Source organism: Vespula vulgaris, chromosome 1 (assembly GCF_905475345.1).
Source record: "Vespula vulgaris chromosome 1, iyVesVulg1.1, whole genome shotgun sequence".
In the NCBI taxonomy this organism is placed as follows: Eukaryota; Metazoa; Arthropoda; class Insecta; order Hymenoptera; family Vespidae; genus Vespula; species Vespula vulgaris.
In genome coordinates, this window is record NC_066586.1 from 9,836,813 (window position 1) to 9,849,694 (window position 12,882).

Consider the following 12,882-nt stretch of genomic DNA (forward strand, 5'->3'; position numbering starts at 1 on the left):
AGATGGAAGGATGGGCGTTTTAGCGGTTAACGTTTTGGTACGAGAACAATGTTGATATTGATTTCATCATGAGGAGAGCTAGGAAAGGAAATCTTAATAGTAATTATCAGTATATAATCTGTAATGGTATCGACCATATCTGGGAACATAACTCGGAATATAAAATTTCGCCATAGGCAACTCTTAAACGCTAGTCATATTGCGTGTAATATATTTTAAGAACGCGAAGCGTGCAGTACGCGTGGGTAGTGATTAGTAACGGAAGCTCCTTAAGTGGGTGTGCCTTCAGATAAGACACTTTGCGGTCTCTCCACCTTGTTAAACGATTAAAAGTTCTCTTAAGAGCATTAGATCGTCAAGATGTTTGACACATTAAAAAAAAACAAAAAAGAAACAGAGAACTACAAATTAAAAGCCGCTCGTAACATTTTCCTGTTAATGACACAAGATCGATCGAAAATGAAAAAAAGACCTTGTACCGCGATAATAAGTCAGAAGCAAAGATAAAAATAGTATCTTTTCGAAAGCGAGAAGGAATCCGCTCGAAATTGTAATCAGTGAAACAATAAGCGTATCGTCGCCAACGACAGCGAGTTCAATGTTACCGCTTTAGCGGATTAAAATCTGAAAAAAGAAGAGCAGAGTGCTTTGTGGAGTTAAACCAAAATAGAATCCTCGTAAAGATGGAGGAGAATTGACGGCCGGTTTCTTTCAAGGAACTCGGTATCTTCCCACAGTCTTTCTTTTTCCTTCTTGCCTCTTATTCTTCTTTTTACTTCTTGTCTCTTTGTCTTCTTTTACCTTTTCTTCTTCTTTCTTCTTCCTATTCGGTCTTTATAGTACGACATAGCACAGTTGCAAATTTACGGTACGTAACATCTCATTCGGCCGTTGCAATCCAGAGAGCTCGTGACGTAAGCCTTCCTCTGCACCCCTACCTTTCTTGTATTAACGCGTGCACCAAGCCAGGCAATGACACTGTTTAAAGATCAGAATGATATCTACTCGAGGTACCTGACCAAGCTACATCGTATGAGCTAGTGTATTCTCCGTGTGTACGCGTGTGTGTTAATAGGGCAAAGAACTCCATCTTCCTTCCTCTTTTTATTTCTTTCCGTAATTCTTCTCTCTCTCTCTCTCTCTCTCTCTCTCTCTCTCTCTCTCTCTCTCTCTCTCTCTCTCTCTCTCTCTCTCTCTTGTCGTTTCGACCTCTCAGCGATTGGTCGTGCGACGTGTCGACGTACCGTTAACCGACGGAGGATTCTCGATCAGACCGTAAAGAAACGTCCCCGTACCTTTCCACAGCAGATACGTCGTCGAGCGGACCTTTCCCGTGAACCAAGAAGAGTTTGTATCGGTATCTTTTTCTTACGAAAGATCGTAAGAGTACATTGAGGACCTCCCTTCCTCTATCATGCTTGTACACGATTCTTCTAGCACCTATTCTAGATGAGAAGAGAGAGTTAAAACCGGAGTCGAAGCATATAAAGATGTTTGAGGTCGACTACTGATAATCAGCCTGCAATCGCTGAAACGAAGCCGGCGATTACCAAGTGCGCCGGGCATGCTTAGATCGTTGCAGAAGCGGTTAACGCGGTTGCTAGCCCACGAACAACGCGACTACTGAAATTAGATACTCTCGCTGTAGGCCAGAGGCATTGATCAAGATGCATTCACACGGTTGTCCGATTTAACAGCCATTTTATATTCGTCAAACACCGTTACTGATCGAGTAGCATCCTCGAATGAATAGAGGCTGAAATGGCATTGGCCGAATGAATAGGGGCCATGCTCGTAATAAATCCGTAGCTTCTCGATTACTCCGTCTGCTTGCAATTAAAAAGGAAAGTTCTTGGATAATTGTATAAAAAATAAGCACTAGGGTAAGAAGAAGACAACCTTCTCCTCTTCGATACTCGATTGGAATCCTCGGTTGTAAAGCCTACTTCTTTATTAACGATCCGCACCTAGTTCCAAGAATATTCCAATTTCAAGATAACATCGCAATGGAGCTGCAGAACTAGTCGTGTCCCGATTGCCTGGCCTTGTTTATTTCGTCTTCGAGTGCCCCGTCATTGGATGGAAGGAGCAACCCTTTAATCGACCGCTTGGATTCTCTTCCTAGTATATCCAGTTACGTGTTTACACGTCTTTGCGGTAGTAAGTTTATTTTACTACTATTGGCAAGACGCGCACGCTTCTTGCACAATCGTTCGATCGTTCGGTTTATTCTACCAAGCTGGGACCCAATGTCTGTCTCATTTCACGAGAGGAAATGCAAGCGAATGAGCTTTCTAGCTCGATTCTATCTCCCAAGAAAACTGCGATCGGATAGGAAATTCCGTTATCTAACTTCGCGATGTAATTTCACGATTACGATAACGAGATCTCACTCACTTCGGTACGACCAAAACGAGTTGAAACTCGAACTTGACTCGGAATGAATCGATACAAGAACGTCGGAATGCAAAAACTTACAACAAACCGCACAGTCTCAGGAGCAAAAGACCTACATTCGCGGAGAATCAGGCGAAAAAAGAAACAACTTTTACGGTACTCCCATTGAAGGATATCATCGACCAAGTACGATTATCATCCTTTCGTAATCTCGAAATTATGGCTTTCAGGATATAGAATCTGAAATGAAGCATCGATAGAGACATTTTATCCGATCGTTCCAGCTTTAGTATTTTTATGGATACAAGGCTTAGATCATGAAAGTAGTCGAGCAGTATCCGATAAAATGTTTAACATTTATCCTACCTATTTATCCTATCCTATATTAGCTCACGTAACGCATTATTAGTCCTTGAGAACATTGCGGGATTCCAGAACTTATGATCAATAATATAACGAATATAACCGATCGAGAAAGGATAATGGTTTGATGTTTAGATTATGTGTCTCAATAGTAGTATCGTATGTTGACGCACACTAAAAGCATGTCTCCTCGTATCTGCGGCAATTCGATTAAATTTATGACGCTCTTATAACTACTAAAAAAGCAATTATCTTACGTCCAAAGCAATTTACAAGATCTTAATAAGGCTACTCTCGTGGTAACTCGACTACCAACTAGATTACGTGGACAAAGAGATAGGTGGCAAGTTCTGACGTCTTTCTCGAGTACGAGAAAAGATTGGCGCCGGTCTTTACGAAGACTATTTTTCTAGTTTTGACTCGATTCTTTCTACCGTCTATTTCTCCATTAGGATGAAAAACTGAGAAGTGTTACAGCGAGAGAATCTCGAATCAACGAGTGCACGAACGAGAAATGATTCTATTGTTAAAGAGCTCGTAGTTACGAACCCGATACTAGGAACCAAAGTCTATGATCACGGACGAAGGTTTCTATCACTGATTCGCCGACGTCATCGTGATTACCGATGTTAAAAACGATGTATTAAAAACGTAAACGTCCCTAATCGTTCTTCAATATTGTACTGAGAGGGCTTGTGTTCGCGCGCAATTAGCTTAATAGAGGAAGAGAGGAGCGAGTTGCAAAGAGGTCCGATGGCACCCGGAGGCTACGGAGATGAGGGAGTGTAGAAGAAGGAGGTGGTGGAACCAGTAGAAGGAGAAAGAGAATTGCACTTTAGGGCATAACGGCATATGGCCAGGATTCACGGTCGCCATGTCACGGAGTTGTAGCGGGCAGTCGTGTGCGCACACAAGTGCACACACAAGAAAGGGAAAGAAAAGAAGGATAGAGATAGGTATAGAGATAGTGATAGAGATAGATATAGAAATAGAGATAGATATAGAAATAAAGATAAAGATAGAGGGAGAAAGAGGACAGCCTGGTTCATGCATTTTCTTCGGCCAGTCACACCGCCGATGCGGACCATCGGCATCAAGCAGCCCCCACGGCAGCCCCCGTAGTCCCATCGACACCGAGTAACTCTATGACTAACAAGTTTGCACTTTAGCGCATAACGGGGCATTCTGGCGTGTTCCATAGATCATGGTCCATGACCCACGGATTGCGTGGGCCGGGCACTATAACCATTTCTCGACGATATAGCGACGGCGTGGCTGCAGTACCACGAGCATTAAGTTTCCAGCTTCTTCGTCTTCTTCTTTCTTAGCCTCTTCGTCTCTTCTCTCCGTAGATACATCCCTCCACGATACTACTCTTCGCGTTTATACTCAGACTCACGACAACGAAGCAGACTTCGTCATTTTTGATCGAAAGATTGCAAATGCGTTTACGAACTTCTACAATTCTGCTAATAATCTCTGTGAACACATAATCGATGGAAATTAATAGAAAAAATTTTTGATAGGGATTTACTCGCAGTCGACGATCGATTTCCAAATACTATAAATCTTTCAAGTCTGCTGTCTTTCCTCCTACTGCTATTTCATCGACCATTTCTCAATACGAAACTGAGAACATCAGGAGGAGGCGAACATCGAACATCAGGAAATCACCTTACCACGCTAAGGTCGTCGTGTAGCTAGGATCTCAGGGTCAGGATGCCAACGCTACCGCACAGTACCCCACACCGAGAGACCCCACCGAGAATAGCAATGTTCGACGCTGATTTTTTTCCCGAATATATGTGTTAAAATGATATGGAGAACGACAAATTTTTGTTTGGAATAAAAGAGAACATATAAAACCAATATCTTCTTATCATTTTTATAAAAATATAAATATCATTACCATTCTGATAACAATCTGAGTGACATGTATCGTACGAACACTACTTTCTACATTTTCATCATTATTTTTTCTTTTAAAAATTAAATATACCTATCTATACTTTGCAAATAAATAAAATATTAAAAATAATAATTGAATTACTTTCGTCACTAGTTAGTTCGTGTATATGCATACATTAACATCAACACGAGGTGCCCAGGTCGTTAGAATCTAGAACTCGTTATCCAGGATCAGACGCGATTTGTACTACGTAGTTTTATTCACGGCCCAGGACCGCCTACCGTTTGAAAGAGTGGACGATAAAAAAAAGGAAGATCGGCAAAGTGGATGGCCAATAATACCGTATATTTTTAGACCCAAAGGAGATTATTTTTCGCGTCTGAAGACGTCGCGAAACAAGATAAAGGGGATTCCTTATGATGATCCTCCCAAAAAAACGTCCTAAAAAATATGTTCGGACGTCGACATTGAAAATATAACGAAAGAACGGCTAACATCAGGATCAAGAGATGCCGACAACTTGTAAGGATGTAATTCTAAAAAATTTGCTATTGTGAGAGAACGAAGGATGACCTTTAAAATCATCTCGTAGCTATAAATAACCACTTTGATAAGATCTCTAGCCGAGATTTATAATGTTTTCAATGTTTGATTTCTCCATCATCATGTATAATGATTTATATGACATGATCGATTTAATAGGAAGGATCGTACATCATAGCCGACTCGAAGTTGAACGATAATTCAGGCTATTTTATCTAAATTACAAAATCTAGAAAACACGCTGCCTATCCACGAGTAGATGCCCGTAGTAATCACGTGATACAACCTCTTGTTTGCACTGCCCCTTACTATCAACCGAAAATTGCAACCGAGACATGTTGTTAACGTTGTTATTAATATTATTACTCTTATTATTAATGGCATTAACCGTAAATCTTTTATCCCGCACGGACGACATCGAAGATAAGATCGAAGCCCATCGAATGTTGCAATTAATGGGATATAAATCTATTTGGATCTTTGGAAATTAATCGCGATGACATATGTACATTCACGCAGTGAGCATACAATATTTTGTTTAATTTATGGTTCACTGAACCATAAATTAACAAATGTATATAAAAAAATCATTTATTCGTTTAATTAAACGAGGACAAATATAAATTTTGTCAATGGCTATTTATCTTATTGCGAACGCATTAACGTTAAATAGTATTAACAAAAAAAAATAAATACAAGTATTCAAAAATAAAGTTTTAATGGATAAGCTTGAATGTAGCTTTGAGCACCGCAAGAATGCTTCAGGAGATGACTCAAGATTCAAGATCTTCGGACAAAGTCATGAATACCAACATGTGGAAGCGATGGACACAATTATTTGCTCATTATTATAACTTAATTCGCATTTATAATGTTGACACATTTCTATGCACTCCGGAAAACGAAAAAATACATTCGATAAAACGATAAATGTTCAGCAAAAAAATTAAATGTTAATTTTGATTTGAGCAAAATCCATGTTCGGATCAAAGTTAACATTTGACGCGTTAATATCAACGTAAGGAACGTCATTCTAACGACTTGATTTTGCAATAGAGTATATAATATTCTTCTTTATATCTCGTTAAAAAAAATTGTCGAGATTGAGTGTTTGATTAATTGTAAGAATAATGTATATAACATTAGAATGTATATAACATAAGAATAATATATATATATTATATACATATTACATATATATTATAGATTCGCCAAATAGGATAAAACTTTTTGAAAATAAAACTATTAGAAAAGAACCAGTTGAAATGGTTCATCGAATTCCTTTGAATAAAAGACACGCCCACTGCGAAAAAAGCACCTGTATTTCCTTAATCCTTAACCAGACGACTTTAAGAAATTTATAACTTTCATTTTGTACGCGTAATTTTGGCTGATCATAAATCAACGAATGATTATAGTTTGCCCTCCGCCGTTCTTTTTTATTCTTTCATCTTATTTCTTCTTTTTATTATGAAAATTACAGAGAATTCTCCAATCATCTATTCGATTATTATTCGTAAAAGATTCCATTTTTGTAAAAATATTCAATAACAAAAAGCTTTTCTTCTTCGGAAAAATTACAAAAAGATTTCGAATATTTTCATTTCGTTACTTTCTTCCTACTTTGTTTACAATTTCAAATGTTTATCATCGAACCACTCAACGTTCTTCGATAAAAATAAGACGACGGTTATGACAATCTTCATCGATTTTTCAACAATATTGTACTCATAATAAAGTAACATTATCGGTCATGTATTCCGTCGTGATATTCAAAATAAATCACGTGTTAACGTTTAACAGAAAGTCGTCGAAACGTCCTTCATTTATATTAGCGAAGTAAACTCAATGACAGTGCTTTCGCTTTATTACGCAAAAGGAGTAATAGAGGTAGGCTCATGTCGTAGCATCTCTGGAAATCAAGTTTCTCCGGTATTCCGGTACTTTTGTTTTACGCTTAACATGGGATGCGATTGTTAATTAAGATCTCGGACGGAAATAACTCGGTACGTTTGCGAGGATAATTCCAAAGAAGGATCGTATATACCAAGGATTACTTCTGTGCTTTCACAGATGGAACCCACTGAAAACCAAATTCTTCTCTTCTTTTCCTAACAAGGAGAAAGAAGGAGGGGAGGAGAGAGAGAGACAAAGAGTGAGAGAGAGAAATTTTTTTCAATTTAACACAATAATTATGATCGATTAATAAATTAGTTCGACAACAACGAACGATCTGTCAGTTTAAAGTTGAAAGATTAAATGATCATTGTACACACAGGCGTTTAATCGATTAATTATCAAAATACGCAGTATCCCACAATTGGCGACACGTGAAATGTAATAAAATCAGAGAATAATGTACACCTAATGCTCCATTTAAACGGTATCTTAGTATCTAAACAATTCATGTAAAACATAATGCAGATTTCCAAATATTAAAATCCTATATGAACAATAAATTATTTGTAGACAAAAAATATGAAAATCGTGAATAAAATTTTCTTTAGTCGTAATAAGATATTTTTTATTTTAAGTGTGATTTTTATTCTAGAATGTTTTCTCTTCGGAAGCAGAATAACGACTAAGGCACTACTGAAGTTAACGATGATCCGATACTCCATTTAAAATGTTCATTATTCCTAACATTCACAAGAAAATGTCATGTATCTATGTTCTCGAGAAAAGTATCTAAATATATGCATCGATTTATACGAAATCAGCTTGATCACCAAATATAGGTATACTAGAACGAAACTTTCCTATACCTAGAATACTAAAAGTGACAAAATATTTTACTCGATAAGTAAACTCGAAAAGAAATACACATACGTCTGTATCAATGTCGATATCAAATAACGTAACGTCGACAACAGAATCAATTCGACGAATAAAGCAGTTCGACCAAGTCCATCAAAGTCTGTTGAATGGTCAAGAGAAATTCAGATAGTCTTATAGGAAGATGCATACGCGCGGTCGTTCGTTGAAGACGCTCGGGTACTGGTCCGAGGCTGCGGTGTCCGAGGGTGTCCTTGAAGCGGGCGGGGTCGTCACACGACGGCCGCGGGTAAACGACCATCAGAAAGCTATGTGTGTTACCAGCCGAGGCCTTATGCCGTAGCTTACACTCGTACTCTTTAACTTCCTGTGTCTGTATATGTAACGCGCACGCGCACTGTCTCTTTCGTTCGGTTCTTCACTCTGCCGTTCTTCTTGCCTTTTTATCTCCCTCTTTTTTTTTCAACTCCTTTCGCTCTTCCTCGAGTAGCACGAATAAGCGAATCCATCTCGCACGTATTCGCAACGAATGATTTCAACCATCTCATTTTCTCCTTTTCCCATATATGCGCTTAACAAGAAAATTTTTAATAATTCTGTTTTCCTCTATTAACTCGAATAATAGATGCTCGTAAAGATATCTAACCACAGTACAACGTTTTTTGACAATACACGAAGAAGATTGTCTTGCTAATGAACCTTGTAAAAACGTCGAGCAAAAAGATCCCAGTACAATGAAATATAGTTGGCCAACTGGTAATGAATCAAATCTATTACGATAACAGCAGTAATAACAGCAGCAATGGATGGATACGGCAAAAGCTGGTGAGATGCGAACGAAGAACATGCGATCGAGCGCGGAGAGCCACCCGCTTCTTCCCACCTTTCCATTTGCACATATATGTTCTTTCTACCTCTCTCTTTCTCGACCGCAAAGAGACCTGTAGGTAAGTCCATACGATGCACGTACAACGCGGTAACAACCGCCTAACCAATGGCACCAGTTCAGTAACAATTCCAATTATAGATCGTAAGTGTATTCTACGGGTCGCGGGAGCAAACCACCTCCTCCTCCTTATCCTCCTTCTTTCCTTACTTCCTGATCGCAGAACCAATTATGTTGCGAGCGAGCGTGCGGAGCCCTTGAGTAAATTGAAAACTTCGTCTACGTTCCTCCGCATGTCCGTTCCAGTTGCTGATCATACCATGAGTAAAGTTACTAACAAGAAAGGAAACGCCGCCCAGGATGTTACGTTGAAACTGACCAATCCTTATTCTCTTGCTAATAGATCCCTGAGATTCGGTCAATTTCGCTAAGGATCTCCGTTCTTGGTTTATTCAAAAATATATATCGAGCATAATTTGATATTTATTTTTGGTATATCGATCAATACCGATAAATAGTAGATATACCGAATGTATATCTAAAACTGAATGCGCATTATCGAACAATCGCCGGCAACCAAATCGACGAACGATCAAAAAACCAAGCGACCGAACTCGACGATCAAACGAGTCATCTTTGCATTGCTCGTATAACTCGCTGACTGCTGTGACCAATGAAATATTCTAAAATAAAGTTTCTTTCGTTTTTAAACACTGCCAGATAAAACAGCTGCGTGCAGATAGCGAAAGAAACAATTTAATACATTGAATTAAATCCACGCGTTCGCACTACAAACAACTTTCTTATAGAATAGACATTGGCGAATATAGCCTCTAAGGAGTCGAAACGACCGCTTCCACTGCTTATACTTAAATTTGCCACTAAGAGCAGATATTACGATACTGATAAATTCGAGTCGCCGAATATCGTCTATTTTGTATTATATTTTTTATTATATCGTCTAGTATTGTGATCTTTCGTCCATCTAGCCGCGGACGATTGGTCAACAGTGCACATACAATTTTAAAATTACTATTTAAATAACGCTGAGAATATATATAAATTCTTGAATATGTGAAATACATCTCACGAAAGAACAAGCGTAATTTATAGATCGTAGTATAGATATACGCGATAACGTTTGCTAGTTGGTAGAAGGTAATCGCTATTATATCCCGATATATCGCGGAATATCGACTGCTCTGAGAGATAACGAGAACGAGTAAGATTCTCGCGTTTAGTATCTCTCGTATGAAACCAGACGATAGTTTTTAATTTACAACGACATGTTCATTCGATACTACTCGGTTAGCGAGCATAAGCTAAAGAAGTTAAGCATAGTCTCGTTTATACCCATTGGAATTCACTTCAGAAATAACTAGCATCGAATAAAAAAGTTGAGAGTGTTTCACTGTAAATATAAAAAAGTGTAAATAATAAAAAAGGTTACTCTATTGACGGGAATGACGTCGCTCTATCTAAGGTAAAAAAAAGATATACTCTGCGGGCACAAGGTTAGACTACACGATTATCCGACAACCTTGGCAAAAACGTTTTTGTCGGGATAATCGAGTCCTGGCGCCAGGAGATCATCAATTAACACTTTCCTGACAAGTCCGCTGTTATTAACAATTTTCAGACGGTTGAACTGCATGTATGTATGTTTGTACTTGTGCTCTTCGATTACCAATATAACGATGATTACCATTCTCGTTACGACATCGTTCGACATGTCGGCGATATTCCTCTCTCTCCGATACGAATTAATTCGAACTGGTCGATTCGAAGCAATAGACCAGGGAATCAACGAGATCTTTGTCCGTACGCATATTCAAAGGGTTTCCAATTTCACGCCAACTGAGAGAGACATCTTTATCAGAACACCGAGTGCATCTGAATACCAGTCGATGAGACGACGGTTGGGTTGATCGGTTGGTAGTGTCGGCAAAGGTGGTTACCGAACAAAGGGCACTGAATGTACCCTATTGCAAACGTCACATCCAGTAAACACGCGGAAGAGAGGGGAAAGAGAGATGGAAACAAGAAGCTGACTTTTCGTTATTCTGTTATCCGATATGTCGCAAGCGAAAAGGGGGAAGAGAGAAGGCCTAACTTCTATGGCCTTTACGAGATGCAAATATCGGGCAGTCGGGCAGGCAGTCAAGCGCACCATCGAACCGCCACCAAAGAAAGGGCTCACACGCCAGCCCTCCTCATCTTTGGCATACACGATCGCTATGAACCCTTCAACCGCAACTAAAATATACTCCCTGAACACACCTTATCAACTAGTTACTGCTCCACACCTGCTCGTAAATATCATGAACTTGAAGTCTTTTACTAATCTAAATCATCACCTTCACTACGTGTAGTGTCAGTACGACAATAAAAAATATAAAATACGAGACTCTTTCTTTCTGATGAAAGAAGACAATGCAATCCAGACGCAACCCGAATCTTTAGAAAGTAACAAAAAAAAAAAAAGAAATAAATAAATAAATTGACAAGTTAAATTGAATAAAACTAGTAGAATGAGATCAATTCAATGAGAAATTAAGCACTTATGTAATTGTATAGAAAGAATATTCTTATGCACGTGAGAGAGAACACAGTTTCAAGTGCAAGGTCATAACAAGAGCGCAACGTGTAACAGGATGAGGTGAAAGTAAACTCAAAAGACTAAGGTCAATGTTCGATGGCTCGAAGCGACGAAAATTTCTCGAGTTCTACTGAAAATTTAACGTATATTCATTTCCAAATTTCATCGACGAAATCCTGCAAATGTTATCCCATCTACAACACTAACTTTTATTTCTTTTTATTTTTCGCATTAACTTCTATAATTTCTTTTAGAACGTAATTACACGAAACAAGTGGCTATTTCTATGATCATCTACCGAGTCTAAATATCATGTCATCCTTTGTCACGAGTTTGCGAGACTGGGAACTCGGAACCCTTTATTCGATATGGTACGTTGAACTCTACACAAAAGAAGTTACATCACTACGTCAACAAAATAACAAAGAATCGTGAGATACCTATTCCTTCAAGTAAAATAATTTCTTCGCGATTTTTTAATTTTCTTGATAAATTATCGATACAAACTAGAATCGAAATCCTGCGGTACAATCACCACCGTGAGTTAATTTGTAATATAATTCTACGCTATAACAAATGATAAATTATAGCTAAATTTAATTCCTTCTTATCGCACAGTAAGAAATCGTTTATCTTTACTGATCTAACGTATGTTGTTAAGGAACGATAATTTATCGAATAACCATTCGTATGTAGATCTATATGTCATTAGTATGTACATTACAGTTTATATTCCTATTTTAAATATGTCTACAAAAACTAATATTTACAACGACCAAATCCATAATTTCTTGAACTTGACAATGACAAAAAACAAATCGTCTGGCGTTTCTTCGAACGGTACTAAAACATTTCTTTTATCTCTTTATGAATATTTTCATTCTAAGAGCTAACAGTTATCTTTCGAAATAACTCATTTATCCATTTGAGGAAATATCTTAAAGTAAAACATATATGCAAAAAGTTTCGTATCACATACGCTGACGCGCGTTGGCTGTTAACTAAACGATCTATTTAGCCTTTGAAATCCTGTATATTCCATTTACGTAGATTTACAAATGTGTCTTGAAACTATTCAACGTTCTTACCTGTTAAGTCTTTTTGTGAATAAATTTTTATGAATAATTTTTTATCAACTATTCCGTTACTTCTTTTTAAAAGAAAAAACACATACACACGTACAAATCATAGATACCTTTAAGATACTTTTGCATATCTAAATAAAGGCCAAGAGAAATACTAACAAACTATAACTTGTATATATAGATGTTGGTAATACTTGCCCTATTTTGGTGATCAACTTCCCATGTACGTGGAGATAGGATGTAACAAAACGTTTATTCACCTGATAAACAAAATAAAAATTTTTATTATAAATTGATATTTTTTATTATAAAACAGTAATAATTA

General features: G+C 37.8%; 1 protein-coding gene and 1 long non-coding RNA gene across 10 annotated transcripts in view; one reads left to right on the top strand and one right to left on the bottom strand.

Annotated features, from left to right (window-relative positions):
• LOC127067908 (telomerase-binding protein EST1A-like) overlaps positions 1–12,882 on the bottom strand; it is a 134,547-nt gene that overhangs the window by 115,095 nt on the left and 6,570 nt on the right. For all 9 annotated transcript variants that reach the window (XM_051003393.1, XM_051003355.1, XM_051003365.1 and 6 more), the window contains exon 16: positions 12,756–12,817. In XM_051003393.1, the coding sequence (XP_050859350.1) occupies positions 12,756–12,817 (62 nt within the window). The remainder of the gene's footprint in view (positions 1–12,755; positions 12,818–12,882) is intronic.
• Positions 10,037–12,849, top strand: LOC127068135 (uncharacterized). Its single transcript, XR_007782830.1, has 2 exons — positions 10,037–11,843; positions 12,739–12,849. It is a non-coding gene; the product is annotated as an uncharacterized LOC127068135 (long non-coding RNA).